Genomic DNA, 15,890 nt, shown 5'->3' with positions numbered 1-15,890 from the left:
GTCATGGCTGAGAACTTAGCTTTAAAGGTTTACCCTGGGTGTCCCTTTGGCCAAGAGGGGGTCCATTCAGTCAGTTGAGGAGCTTAGGATTTCACTTTTGTTTCTCACTTATCAACTTGTACTATATATACATGAATTGACTGTTTTGGAGTAAGAGTCTCACTTATTAGGGTACTTCTTGAAAGCTCTGGATCCCAAGAACCACATCCTATAGGCTATGAAGTCTGGCCCAGCAATCTCTGACTGCTTAATAAAATCTTGCTAAATGGATCCAGGGCTTGTATTCACCAATATTAAGAGCTTCACCTGATATCCTTGGGAAAGCCTCTCCATGACCCACTCAGAAGACAGTTCCTTGCCTGTTTTTTCATATCTGTAAAATGAGCTGTGTGATCCATTTGATCTTTCATAAGCCGGTTTCCAGAATAACCTTCAACTAAAGCTAAAGGACATGTTCTTAAACCTTCTTTGAAAACATTTTAAATCATGCTAATAATAGACCCCCATGCAAGAATAGTAATAATGTGACTTTAACTTACATTGAAATCCAATTATTATATGTTTTTGGGTCTTTTTCATTCAGATGTTACAGTGGTTTATCAAAATGGGTTACCTGTGATATCTGTGAGGCTACCATCCCGGCGTGAACGCTGTCAGTTCACACTCAAGCCTATCTCTGACTCCGTTGGTGTATTTTTACGACAACTGCAAGAAGAGGATCGGGGAATTGACAGAGTTGCTGTCTATTCACCAGGTATAGTCACCATCGTTATTAATTACCATCTACCCCTCATTTCACCCCACAGCAATTTCTAGACACATACATACACCATACACGTAGCTACAAAAGAACCCTATACTGTTAACTTCAGAAAACTTTTTTCTTTTGCTTAGCACTTACCAGGAGAGAAAGTGATTTCTCTCCCAGTAGTACTCAGAGTATAATTGATCGATTTTAGCAAATGTGTATGCACAGGGAATCTCATTCAAAAGCATCTCACATATAATGCCATGAGCAAGGATGAACAGTCAATCACATTTTATATTATTGAGACTTTTTATCATTACTTTAGGTGTAGAATAAATACTTCCAGTAGTTAAACCCTCATGTCTGGAAAGAAAAGTTTGCCAAAATAAAGAAGTATATGATTTGAAAAGAATATAAAATAAGGCACTAAAAATTACCATTTTATGTATTTCATTTATTTATTTTTTTAAGTTTTTAAATTTTTTCCCATTTTTAAGTTTTTTCCCATTGTTTTTTTCCCCATTTTTACTTTAAAATTTTTTAAATCTACAGAAAACTTGAAAGATTAGTATAATAAATGCCCATTTACCCTTCACCTGGATTCACCAGTTAACAATTACCACATTTCTACTCATCTAGCAATATAATTAGTAGACCAGCATGGTGGATGTATAATACTTTGTTAACCCCAGCATCTGTCTCTACTGAATTATTGGCAACTAATCAATGACTATACTGAAGAGTACCATATGTCAGAAAATACTGGGTTTTTTTTTTTTTTTTTTTTTTTTTTTTTGACTCAACCAGCTTCCATTATGGACAATATTAAGTCCATACAGCTCTCCCAGTGACCCTAGATTTCCAATGTACACCTACAGAACTATGACCGTTAATTATTTCACTTGCTCATATAGTTCACAGGAGAAGCTGTTGTTAAATCTTCACAAACTTGAGTCCTAAAAACAGAGCTTTAGGCAACCTAAACTTTGCATAGAACTGTGAAATGAGGTAAAAAGTTAACTGAAATTTTAAAAAGAGGAGGTAATTTTTAAAAACTATTTTGAAGATTGAATTTTCCTGACCATTCTTGAATAATTATGGACCTATGACAAGTTTCATTTGAAATTTTCACAGATGGTGTTCGTGTTGCTGCTTCAACAGGAATAGACCTCCTCCTCCTTGATGACTTTAAGCTGGTCATTAATGACTTAACATATCACGTACGACCACCAAAAAGAGGTAAAATAGTAACCTTGGTAAGGTCACAGAAATGTGGGAAGGGCTTTTGGAAAGAACTTTATTTTTTTTCCTTGGGTAACCTTGAGAAACAGACAATATTCAAAGAACACTGAAAGAGCTCATTGAGTACCTGGCACTTGACTAGTACATTGACTAAAATCACTTAGATTGTGCCTTGACTACAATCACTTAGATTCTGCCTAGATGCCAGAATGCTTTATTATCTGACATTGTCACTCTGTTTCACATAAATTAATGTCCTACATAACTGAAGCTCCTTCCCTTCATAAAGGCCAAAAGTCGTACTACTTTAATAACATTACAGGGGATATCTTTTTAAAATAAGCTATAGGCTTCTCTGTTCTCTTAAGTGTTGTAATAAGTATTGAGCTTTTTTTATGGCTCAAGGTCAGCAGTCTGAAAGTCAATTATTGTACAATAATAATAGTTCTTAGGAACTTCTGACATGATGCATGGTTGTTTGTTTGTTTTTGTTTGTTTGTTTTGTTTTTTGTTTGTTTTGAGACAAGGTCTCCCTCTGTCACCCAGGATGGAGTACAGTGGCATAATCACAGCTCACTGCAGCCTCGACCTCAAATTATCCTCCTACCTCATCCTCCCAAGCAGCTGGAGTAGCTTGGACTACAGGCATACAGGCATGTGCCACCATGCCTGGATCTTTTTTTTTATTTTTATAGAGACGAGGTCTCACTATGTTGCCTAGGCTGGTCTTGAACTTCTGGGCTCAAGCACTCCTCCCTCTCTGGCCTCCCAGAGTGTTGGGATTACAGGCATGAACCACTGTTCACAGCCTGTATATGCTTTTATGGGAAAAGGAAAGGTGCTTGCCTCAGACACAAATTTTAAGAGGGCACCAAACAACTCAGTAATCAAGATAAAGAATTGTTGTTTTGTTTTTAAGAGTCTCGCTCTGTCGCCCAGGCTGGAGTGCAGTGGCGTGATACTGGCTTACTGCAAGCTCCACTTCCCAGGTTCAAGCTAGATACGGGTTTCACCATATTTGTCAGGCTGGTCTTGAACTCCTGACCTCAGGTGATCTATCTGCCTTGGCCTCCCAAAGTGCTGTGATTACAGGCATGAGCCACTGTGCCCAGCCGCCAGGCTAATTTTTGTTTTTGGTAGAGATGGGGTTTTGCCATGTTGGCCAGAATGGTCTTGAACTCCTGACCTCAAGTTATCCACCTGCCTCAGCCTCCCAAAGTGCTGAGATTATAGGCATGAGTTACCGCACCCAGCAAGATAAATGGTATTTTAATGTACTACTTTAAAAAACCAGAGTTAATGCAAAAAATGCATGATGAATAAAATTTTAAATAGAGACAGAGTCAGTATTGCTAATATTTCTTTTCATCCTGGTCTCTACTGTGGCTCTGCACAGTACAATGCTAAGTAGCCCTCTAAAATAGCGTTTTAAGTTGTGTCTTTTTTGGTCCTGTTTCTCTATTTGCCCTTGATATTCATTGTTACTCACTGCTGTTCTTAATGCCCCTTCCACCACTCCTTCCACCAGCGCCATAGGACAGCAGTTCCCAACCTTTTTGGTACCAGGGACCAATTTTGTTAAAGATAATTTTTCCACTGACAGTGGTGGCAGGGGCAGAAGCAGTGGTTTTGGAATGAAACTGTTCCATGTCAGATCCTCAGGCATCAGTTAGATTCTCATAAGCAGCACACAACCTAGATCCCTCACATGCACAATTTACAATAGGGTTTGTGCTCCTGTGAGATCTAATGCTGCTGCTGATCTGACAGGAGGTGGAGTTCAGGCAGTAATGCTTACTCGCTGGCCTCCTCCTGTGTAGCCTGGTTCCTAACAGGCCACTGACCAGTACTGGTTCGCACCCCAGGGGTGGGGGACTGCTGCTGTAGGACATTCCTTCTTTTCAATCCTGCTTTTAGGAATTGGGTTTAGGCCTGGTAAGTGGCTCACACCTGTATTCCCAGCACTTTAGGAAGCTGAGGCAGGAGGATTGCTTAAGACCAGGAGTTTGGGACCAGCCTGGGCAACACAGTGGCAACCAGCCTGGGCAACACATCTTTAAATAAAAAAAAAAGAGAAAGAATTGGGTCTAACATAGAAAAGTTCTGAGTGAAACCCTGTTATTAAATTCCTCTATAATCTGGTCCACATCTACCTTTTAAAATGTTTTCTTTCCCTCTTACATGTTGCCTACTTTTTCTCCACTGTGTATTCCTTTATGGTTTCCTGAACTATGCCCTGTTCTTTTCCATCTCACTGTTTGCTCACTTTCTTCTGCCTAAGATGCCTTTCTTCCTAACCCCCGTTTTCTCAAGTCAAAATTGTCAATATTGACTCTTCCAGTAAGCCTTTAATGATCATACTCTTTCCTTCTCTGACCCCTGACCAACCAAAAATGATAAATATCTTCTCTGAATTTTGCTTCGTCCTTTTCTTTGATGCTCTGAGGGAAGGCACTGTGATTTCATATTCCCCATTGATTCCATCTATATTGAGTGAATTAAATGTGTTCGCTGGGTAGCATTTTGATTGTGCAGAGGCCATATTCACTTTCTTTAAGCTAGATGAGAGGGAGCTAGCTGGGAGAAAGTATAGAAAAGTATCCTTAAATAGTAAGAATGAAAAGATATTCTTTACATACAGTTGACTGTTGAACAAAGCAGATTTGAAAAAACTTGCAAACGAACCACATAACCTAGAAATATCCAAAAAATTAAGAAAAGTTAAGTCTGTCATGAATGCATGAAATATAAGTAGATACAAGTCTATCTTATTTTATTTTATTTTGTTTTTGAGACGGAGTCTCTCTCTGTCCCCCAGGCTGGAGTGCAGCGGTGCAATCTCAGCACACTGCAACCTCTGCCTCCTGGGTTCAAATGATTCTCCTCCCTCAGCCTTCCTGTAACTGGGATTACAGGCACACATGTTTCACCATGTTGGCCAGGTGACCTCAAACTCCTGACCTCAGGTGATCCACCCACCTTGGCCTCCCAAAGTGCTGGGATTACAGGCTTGAACCACCACGCCCTTCCTATTTTTTTATCATTTACTACCATAAAATATATACATATCTATTACAAAAAGTTAAAAATTATCAAAACGTATGCACACACAGACCATGCATGATGCCATTTGCGGTTAAGAGAAATGTAAAGATTCAGTATTTAATAATGTCTGCATAAAATTGACTCTAGTACATAGTGTACTACTCTAGTGTACTAAGGCTTCTGGTCCAGGTAGGCTATTAGTAGTTAAGTTTTTGAGGTTTCAAAAGTTGTAGGGGGGTGGTGCCCCAACCTCGCCCCCCAACCACATTGTTCAAGAGTCAACTGTAGTAAGGCATTATCGAATCAGATTTTATGAACTTGGAATAATTAAACATGTAGACCAGGGACAGTTAGCCATATATCAGCTATGCTAATGTGTTTTTCTTCTTTATTCCCTGATTCTCAGGCTAGAAGTTCTGTTTAAAATAACAGAAGTACAGGTCCTATTTTACTGAGGTGTGTTTTTGTCTGAATTGCCTAGAGAGTTCATCTGTTTAGATTTTCTATTGGTAACATTCCGAAAGTTCACTAATATATTCCCTTATAAAGTGTAACAATCAGGAAAGTTAAGATGTGAGTTTCCGTATATTATGTTGTCAAAAACTAAAGGTATTTTAATCAATTAATAAATACCAACCATTTCTGTAATAACTGTATTTTTAAAACAGAAACGAATGTTTAGTTTTTTAAATAAAGCTTTTCTCAAATTGAATAAGAAAAGGTAGAAATTGAAAAAACAGGGGATTGTATTTGATTCCCTGGTGATTTGGCAGCCTAAAACAACCCATTGCTTTATCTGTATCCAGGAACTGTGGAGTATCTACCTTGCTTTTCTAGAAGTAAATTAGGGTATGAAGCTTGCAGGGGTCAAAAATCTGTAATTCATGGAAATAATCGTAAATTGAAGTGTGAACTTTAGTAACTCAATAGCAGCATTGGTGTAGAATTTCAAAAGACCTTTTTAATGTTTAGATACACACATCATAGCTCTCTTAGTTCTGTTATTCTATAGTGAGATTATGCCATCAGATACCATCTCTCACAGAAACTCAATATGATTTTAAATCCACAAACACTTTGTTTTCCTTGATCTTAAATTTAATTATTTTTTTGAGACAGGTCTCACTCTGTCACCCAGGCTGGAGTGCAGTGGCGTGATCACAGCTCATTGCAGCCATGACCTTCCGGGCTCAAGCAGATCCTCCCACCTCAGCATCCCAAGTAGCTAGGACTACAGGCACATGCCACCATGCCTGGCAAATTTTTTATTTTTTGTAGAGATGAGGTTTCCCTATGTTGCCCAGGCTGTGTTTTCCCTGTTTTTTTTTTTTTTTTTTTTTTCTTTTTTTGAGATGGAGTCTTGCTCTGTTGCCCAGGCTAGAGTGCAGTGGTGCAATCTCGGCTCACTGCAAGCTCTGCCTCCTGGGTTCATGCCATTCTCCTGCCTCAGCTTCCCAAGTAGCTGGGACTACAGGTGCCTGCCACCATGCCCAGCCAATTTTTTTGTATTTTTAGTAGAGATGGGGTTTCACCATGTTAGCCAGGATGGTCTCGATCTCCTGACCTCGTGATCCGTCCTCCTTGGCCTCCCAAAGTGCCGGGATTACCGGCATGAGCAACTGCGCCTGGCCTTTCCCTGGTTTTTAAACATAGTAAAGAAAATCTTTTTTTCTCCTTTTGATAAAATGCAAAATAGGCTCAAATTTTGTTTCTACCTTGTGTCTTTCTGTCCCTGGTTGAGGAAGGTATTGCTGGCATCCAAGGTACCACCACTCTTTTTCAGCTGAAGGTACCACTACTCTTTTTCAGCTGACTACAGTAAGAGAGTGGTTTGAAATTCTGTATTTAAGAGGGATGCCATTCATTGAATAAGCATGTTCCTTTGCCCTGTGTTGCAATGCTTTAGTGGAAGGGCTAAATGGAGGAAAGAAATAGAAGGCACTAGGTTCAGGATGTTTAAGAGGAATAATACTAGAGTTTTTTTGTGTTTTTTTGTTTTTTGTTTCGTTTTGAGGCTGGAGTGTAGTGGCGCAATCTCGACTCACTGCCACCTCTACCTCCTGGGTTCAAGCGAGTCTCCTGCCTCAGCCTCCCCAGTAGCTGGGATTACAGGCGTGCACCACCACGCCCAGCTAATTTTTGTATTTTTAGTAGAGATAAAATTTCATCATATTGGCCATACTGGTCTAAAACTCCTGACCTCGTGATTTGCCCACCTTGGCCTCCCAAAGTGCTGGGATTACAGGTCGTGCCCAGCCAATACTAGAGTTTTATATATACATGGAGAAGATGGAACAAATCTGCTTTATCTAATAAAATAGCTCATGAAAGGGGACTGAACTTGCAGAAGAAATTTAATATTGGTATAGTAGAAGCACTGTAATGTAGCCACAGGCCTAGAAATCAGGAGACGTGGACTCTACCCCTTACTGTGCCATTCTGGACAAGTTACTTCAGCCTCCTAGAGTGCAGTTTCTTCTTCTGGTAACTTTGGACAGTTTAAGGCTATATGCAAATGTGAGCAGCAGCTTTGGTACAAGGAAGACACTGTTGACATAGATGACTTCTGGAACTCAAAGTGCTCTTCCTTTTGTGTTCCCATTAATTCAGCACACATTTACTGAGGCATACAAGATACCCAGCTAGGTGCTATATCCCGTTTTACTATATCAGCTCTTCTCTAATCCAATTTGCTACCTTCTTTTGAATTTTTTCATTGATTGAACTTCTATAATAACTGTACTAAAGGACATCCTTAAAGAATGTTGGAAATACATGGTTAATTCTGACTGTGGCTTGTTTTGTTTAGAAGAGTGCTACCCTTATGCTGTACCTAACATTGAAAGCTAGTAAGAATCTAAAAAAAAATGTGCTTTAAAAAAAAAATGGACAGCTTTAGTCAGCAGAGTTTTTATTTGATTCTGAAAACATAATTTTTAGATTTCTAGAAATACATGCTACTCATAGTAGAGGATATTAAATGAAAGAATTTAATTTTTCACCCTTTCAGTCGTTCTCATAACATCATACCCTTTAGACCATGATACTGAGGCCCCTACAGCTATTCTCTGTCTTTCCTCATCAGGAATGAATAAAAGTTGGTATACTAGGGAGAAGAAGAATGAGGGTTAAGATTATTAGAATGGGCCAGGCTCGGTGGCTCACGCCTGTAATCCCAGCATTTTGGGGGGTTGAGGTGGGTGGATCACGAGGTCAGAGATAGAGACCATCCTGGCTAACACGGTGAAATCCCGTCTCTACCAAAAAATACAAAAAATTAGCCCGGCATGGTGACAGACACCTGTAGTCCCAGCTACTACTCAGGAGGCTGAGGCAGGAGAATGGCATGAACCTGGGAGGCAGAGCTTGCAGTGAGCGAGATTGCGCAACTGCACTCCAGCCTGGGTGACAGAGCGAGACTCCGTCTCAAAAAAAAAAAAAAAAAAAAAAAAAGATTATTAGGATGATGGCATTTTTATTTATGCCTTTGTATTTGCAAATTTGAAATACTATATATTTTTCCCTTAGAACTTACTAAGGAGAAAAAAATCAATTAAAATGGCAGGACTACAGATAAATTATAGTCACCATTTTAATAAGCATAATAATCAGATTGATTCTAAACCTCTCTACTAGTTTTTAACAGTTGCTTTAATTTTGTCTTTATCTAATGAAGATCATTATTATTTGTATTATTTTTCTTAATGTTAATCATACCCTCATTTGTAGCATTTAGACTTCCAAGAATATAATGGTAGGTATTTGTTTCAAATTTTTTTAGTTGCCCAAATATGAATTTACTTTTTTTTTTTTTTTTTTTTGAGGCGGAGTCTTGCTCTGTCTCCCAGGCTGGAGTGCAGTGGTGCAATCTTGGCTTACTACAAGCTCTGCCCCCCGGGTTCACGCATTCCCCTACCTCAGCCTCCTAAGTAGCTGGGTCTACAGGCGCCCGCCACCACGCCCAGCTGATTTTTTGTATTTTTTTTTTTTTAGTAGAGATGGGGTTTCACTGTGTTGACCAAGATGGTCTTGATTCCCTGACCTCATGATCATTTGCCCGCCTTGGCCTCCCAAAGTGCTGGGATTACAGGCGTGAGCCACCGGGCCCGGCCATTAATTAACTTTTTACATTTGTGGACTTTTTTGTTTTAACAAAAACTATAGGCTGGACGTGGTGGCTCATGCCTGTTACACCAGCACTTTGGGAGGCCAAGGCAGGCAAATCGCTTGAGCCCGGGAGTTCGAGACCAGCCTGGGCAACATGGTGAAAACTTGTCTGTACAAAAAATACAAAAATTAGCCAGGCTTTTGGCTGGTGCGCACCTGTAGTCCCAGCTATTCAGGAGGCTAACCTCAGAGGATTACTTGAGCCCTGGAGGTAGGGGCTGCAGTGAGCCAAGATCACGCCACTACACTCCAGCCTGGGTGATAGAGTAAGACATTGTCTCAAAAAAAAAAGAAAAGAGGACTATTACTTTCCTTCAGTTTAACACTGAAGGCGAGATACCTATAATGGATCAATCTGCCTCATGTGATAGTCCTAGGAATAGTAATCATTTAAGGCATACATTTTTTAAAAAATGTAACTCCTTTGTTTCAGACCTCTTAAGTCATGAAAATGCAGCAACACTGAATGATGTAAAGACGTTGGTCCAGCAGCTATACACCACACTGTGCATTGAGCAGCACCAGTTAAACAAGGAAAGGGAGCTTATTGAAAGACTAGAGGATCTCAAAGAGCAGCTGGCTCCCCTGGAAAAGGTAAAACTTCAAATCTCAGGTTTTTCACCTTACCTGTATTTTTTCCAGAGCATATATGTTTCTGTTTTTTCTTGTAAGTTTTATGCAGTTGAGTCATGTCAATCAAATTAGTTCTTTAGTTTATGGGACTGAACCATAAAAAAGTTTAAGTCAAAGCTAAGAAAGGGCTTAAAAAGGAATCATTTGGAGCCTTGATAATGGACTTAAGAGCTTTCAGTTCTGAATGTACTGCCCTTAACCAGATTTACCACCTTTAAAATTAAGATCAGAATAATTGCTGATCAGGAAAGGCTCTTGAGTATAGTAGATAATGATTTTAGCCAAGTTAAGAAGGAATATTACAGTTGGCCCTCTGTTATCTGTAGGTTCTACATTCGCAGATTTAACCAACCTCAGATAGAAGATATTTGGTAGGGGGTGAGGGGACAATAAAACATAACAAGGCTGGGCATGGTGGCTCACACGTGTAATCCCAACGCTTTGGGAGGCCAAGGCAGGCCGATCACCTGAGGTCAGGAGTTTGAGACTAGCCTGCCCAACGTGGCAAAACACCGTCTCTACTGAAAATATAAAAATTAGCCGGGCGTCGTGGCATCATTTGCCTATAGTCCCAGCTACTCAGGAGGTTGAGGCACAAGAATCACTTGAACCCAGGAGGCGGAGGTTGCAGGGAGCCAAAATTGCACTACTGCACTCTAGCCTGGATGACAGAGTGAGACTCTGTCTCAAAAACAAACAAAACAACAACAACAAAAAAGAATACAAATTTTAAAAATCAATACAATAACTACATAGCATTTACATTGTATTATAAGTAACTAGAGATGATTTAAAGCATATGGGAATATATGTATAGGTTATATGCAGATACCATCCCATTTTATATAAGGGACTTTAACATTTATGCATTTTGATATCTTGGTTTGGGGGGTATCCTGGAACCAATTCACCACAGATACCTAGGGACAACTGTATATAGACTATTATGCAACTATTAAAGGGACTATATAGATTTAATTTGCCATAGAAACCAAATTATAAAATAGTGTGCATACTATGATCCAGTTTTTAAATGTATTATGTATATACCTATACGCATTTATATATATACATACACAAAGAAATCAGAAGGAATACATTCCAAAATGCTAGTACAGTAGTCGGGTTATGACTGATTTTTCTTTACACGTTTCTGAATGTTTACAATGAATATATGTTACCTTTATTTTTTCTATGATATTTCAATTTTAAGAAATCAGATTGTAAGGAGTAAGGAAGGGAACAAATACTCTTAGTGGTTTGTATTTTCTGATTCCTGAAAAAGAATTTTCATCGTTTATAGAATATTTACTATGTTTCATGAATTGTGCTAGTATTTTATCTATATTTTCTTATTTAGTCTTCGGAACAACTCTTTAATGAAGTTAATGGTGATTTGCAGATCAAGGCTCTGAATTGAGCTGCTTTAAATCCAGAGTCCGTGTTCTGTCCCTAGTATATCACTGGAGTTAAAACTGAGAATAGATTAAATCGTGTATGCAACAGTGAAAGAATATAGGTATGTGTGCATTTCCCTCTTTCAGAGAAAATAATCTTGTGATTGGATGAAGACCTGTTAAAACTGAGTTATTCATGCCCATATTTTCACCCACTTCTAGGGTGAAACATAAAATACAAATGCCCTAAATAGTAGTTATACTTACATGTATATATATATTTTTTTCAAGGCGGTTTCATTCATTCACCCAGGCTGGAGTGCAGTGGTATGATCTTGACTCACTGCATCCTCCAGTTCCTGGGCTCAAGCGATTCACCCACCTCAGCCTCCCGATAGCTGGGACTACAGGGATGTGCCACCATGCCCTGCTAATTTTTGTATTTTTTGTAGAGATGGGATTTCGCCATATTGCCCAGGCTGGTCTTGAACTCCTGGGCTCAAGCAAGCTGCCCACCTTGACCTACCAAAATGCTGAGATTACAGATGTGAGCCACTGCATCTGGCCTAAGATATTTTATTCAGTGAAAACTGCAGATACTATTTAGGAAGACAAGCTATATTTACTAGAACTGAGACTTGTGTCTTGATTATGAGCCCTGTTTCTTTAGTGAACATAGAACAGTTTAAACCTTTTTAAATGAGTGTTATGTCAAAATGCCTTACAATTATGTGTGCCCAATAGGTACGAATTGAGATTAGCAGAAAAGCTGAGAAGAGGACCACTTTGGTGCTATGGGGTGGCCTTGCCTACATGGCCACACAGTTTGGCATTTTGGCCCGGCTTACCTGGTGGGAATATTCCTGGGACATCATGGAGCCAGTAACATACTTCATCACTTATGGAAGTGCCATGGCAATGTATGCATATTTTGTAATGACACGCCAGGTAAGAATTCCTCTTCAAGTAACTTTTTATGAGCTAGTAATAAAGTTTTAATTTTCAAAAGAGTTTTCTCTTTTTTCTCATTTTCTAAGGCCAGTTTTCTTTAAGTACTCATCCTTTACACATATACACACACACGTGTGCCACTTGTGTATTAGGCAATATTCCAAGCAAGTGCTGTAGATTGAGAGGTAGATAAAAGACATGGATGACAATTGCGTCTCATATTTAATATGGCTGCTGTTGAACATATGCATTTTCTTTCTGTTGTTAAATCAGTGGTCACAACCTATTTGTGTTTGAGAAAATGACAGCACAAGAATGTTATTTAACCTATCTTGGCCTTCCAAATGTGTCTAATAGAGAAGAAAGTAAACTGTTTTATGTCCTACAATTGCTTGCTCAGACTTTTTAGCACCTGGTGGCATGTCTGGCTCATACTAGTCACTGTGAACAGAACTGAACAGTCACATCATTCTTATCTGATCACAGCTCTGGGCATGGCTTGCATCTGTCTGTGACATTTCTCTCTCTCTCTCTCTCTCTCTCTCTCTCTCTCTCTCTCTCTCTCTCTCTCTGTGTGTGTGTGTGTGTGTGTGTGTGTGTATCTTTAGCGCTTGCTCTCTTGTGCTCTCTCTCTCTTCTCTCATTTACACACACTTTTAATGGCTTCTTTTTATCTACTGATTTAAGTCCAAACTCCTTAGCCTGGGTATTCATAACAGGTTGCTATCTATCCTTTTCAGATGTCTCTCAACTCCTCTGTGTATGTTCTAAACAAGCCAAATTCTATTCTCTATTCCCCACAGTGACCTGAGTTTTCCACCCTTTTGTTCCTTACTTCACATCATTCTTTCAACTGGGAAAGTTCTCCCTGTTGATCTCTACCTGTCATCTTTCAAGGTTTACTTAAATGTTTATCTTTCATGAATCTTTGACCAATTCCTTGTAGCTAACTTTGATCTCTCCCTCTTCTAAATTCCTATAACATATTGTGCCTCTCATTTTACTCATCCCATGTGCTCCCTTTTATTGTAATTATTATATGCTTTCTTTTTCTCTGTACTAGACTGTAGTATCTTTTTTTTTTTTTTTGGAGACAGAGTCTGTCACCCAGGCTGGAGCACAGCGGCACGATTTCTCCTGACTGCAAGCTCCGCTGCCTCCTGGGTTCACGCCATTCTCCTGCCTCAGCCTCCTGAGAAGCTGGGACTACAGGCACCTGCCACCACGCCCAGCTAATTTTTTTGTATTTTTAGTAGAGACAGGGTTTCACCATGTTCAACAGGATGGTCTCGATCTCCTGACCTCGTGACCCGCCCGCCTCAGCCTCCCAAAGTGCTGGGATTATAGGCGTGAGCCACCGCACCCAGCCTAGACTGTAATATCTTTTGAGGCTAAGCATTTGGTTTTATTCAGTTTTTATTTCTAAGATCTTATTTCTAAGACTTAAGTCTTTAAGTCTAAAAGACTTAAGTCTAAGTCTTTTAGATAAAAGGCACATGTTACACAGTGATTTATATCTACATTCCCTTAGGCACTGTGTAACATGTGCCTTACATCTAAAATACTAAATGAACTGAACATATCAAATAAATGACACAATGCTTTGGGAGGCCAAGGCAGGAGGATCACTTGAAGCTAGGAGTTTGAGACCAGCATGAGCAACATAGCAAGACCCTGTCTCTACCAAAAAACAATTTTTTTAATTAGCCAGGTGTGGGGGCATATGCCTATAGTCCTAGCTACTTGAGAGGCTGAGGCAGGGGGATCACCTGAGGCCAGGAGTTTGAGGTTACAGTGAGCTGTGATCATGCCCCTGTACTCCAGTGACAGTGCAAGACCCTGTGTCATAAGTAAACAGATAAATAACAGCCATGTTTTCAGCCAAACACTAATTTTTTCCAGTTATACCTTAAATCTAAAGATCACCTTTGATATATCTCTTGCTGATTAATTGGGTACAAAATGGTGGTATTTCCTTGTGGAATTTGCATTTCCTTGATTACTGAAGAGGTGAAGCATTCTTTCCACTGTGAGATACCCATACCTTTTGCTTGGTCATTACTGTTAAGTACCTTTTGCTAAGCCTTATTATGTGTTAAGCATTTTACATCTAGTAACATAAGTACATATATTCATATATTTAACCTCAACCCTGTAAGTATTTATATATCCCCATTCCATAGATGAGGAAACTGAGTCTCCAAGAGGTTAAGTAATCTGCCCAAACATTATATCTAGTTCACTGTAGGACAAGGAATTGAACCCAGATTAGTGTGACTCTGTAGACTGCTCACTTTCTACTCAATTATACTGCCTTCCGTTGAGTTCATTTATGAGGAATAACTTTTGAAAACTATAATTAGAATAGAAATAAAAATATATTGGGGAAATAATTACTGCTTACAAAAAGCTGTTTTGTAAATGTTTTCTGTATTAGACTTGAATACAGTGTTACCACTTTCTCCCTTCTCATGCTGCTGTAGAATCTTTAATGCCTTACCTGTCCTACTAGTTAAATGCTCCATTCTGTGATTCCCAAAATAGTCTTGCTGCCCTCAAGTGACAAGTTGCAAAATAGCAGTAGTAAACAATTTAGTCACTATTCACTTATGAATAGGAAAACGGTGACCAAATAAAATGTAGTTTTCACATTAAATATTTTTACTAACATACCCATCTTAATACCCCGAAGCAAATGCCTGTTCAGTGGCATTTAAACTCTTCTAAACTGCTGTTTCTATGAGTTGCTGTACTTGTTAGCAATCTAAATATATGCCAATAATATGTTAAGTTCCAAAGAATCTTTCTAAGATGGCAAGCTCCTTGAAATCATAAAATCAAATGGAATATTGAGTGTTATTGATTAATATTTCAGTAGAACCTAAGTACTGATTTCTACTATGTAGAAAAGGAGCTGGGCAGTAAGACTTGCCTGTGGGAGCTGTGTCATCGTGCACATGGACCAGCCGTCCCACCATCTAGCCCATGCCTTTTCAATGAAGGGGATGATGTTGCCTCATGGGAGTGAGCATTGATTCTTGGGGAGTAAAAACATTTTACATATTACAATGCATAAACAGATAAACAGTATATTAAACCTCCTTTGGGAAGTAGGAGTAATCAGGAAAAAATGCCTTAAAAGGCTACTTAGGGGGGCAATAATGAAAAAAGTGTTGATAGTGACCTAGCCTTTAATACCCTTTACCTCCTCAATTCCAATAACCATCATTTATATTGTACTCCAGCAAACCACTTCAATGGCTGTTCAGGGCCTTCTTTCCTAGAACTGTCCCACTTATAATATAAATTAGTATGTTAATTTCTGATAGTTTATTTTCTTTCTAGACCTTTTATTCACTCACTCCTTTGACCTCATCCAGACCTTTAAGCTACTGGCATCTTTCTCTTAACTTTTTACTATCACCTTCCTCCTGTATCACTTCCTTTTCTGTCCAATTTAAACTGTATTGTCATTCTCTTGTTAGTATCCTACCATCCCTGCCCTTTTGTCTTTCTACAGTATGTACTCTATAAACTCCTAATATTGGATTAATCTAGTCCTTTATCCTATCTATGTCTAGGCTATTAAATATTGCTAGAGAAAAATCATGTCATAGTGTGGAACGGGCCACTGCTTGTGTTTCTAAGCACGTTTTCTTCCCTCATATCCCCATAGTAGTTATTCTAAGACTTCACATCAAGATCCC

The 15,890-nt window shown here is 39.1% G+C and overlaps 1 protein-coding gene across 1 annotated transcript in view; it reads left to right on the top strand.

The window, feature by feature from the left end:
• The window catches only part of MCU (mitochondrial calcium uniporter), a 214,206-nt gene that overhangs the window by 188,322 nt on the left and 9,994 nt on the right, over positions 1-15,890 (top strand). The window contains exons 3-6 of the mRNA XM_007963100.3: positions 584-754; positions 1,883-1,987; positions 9,636-9,796; positions 11,977-12,180. Of these exons, the coding sequence (XP_007961291.1) occupies positions 584-754; positions 1,883-1,987; positions 9,636-9,796; positions 11,977-12,180 (641 nt within the window). The remainder of the gene's footprint in view (positions 1-583; positions 755-1,882; positions 1,988-9,635; positions 9,797-11,976; positions 12,181-15,890) is intronic.

This window comes from Chlorocebus sabaeus, chromosome 9 (assembly GCF_047675955.1).
Source record: "Chlorocebus sabaeus isolate Y175 chromosome 9, mChlSab1.0.hap1, whole genome shotgun sequence".
NCBI lineage: Eukaryota > Metazoa > Chordata > Mammalia > Primates > Cercopithecidae > Chlorocebus > Chlorocebus sabaeus.
This window is presented reverse-complemented; position numbering and strand designations above follow the sequence as displayed.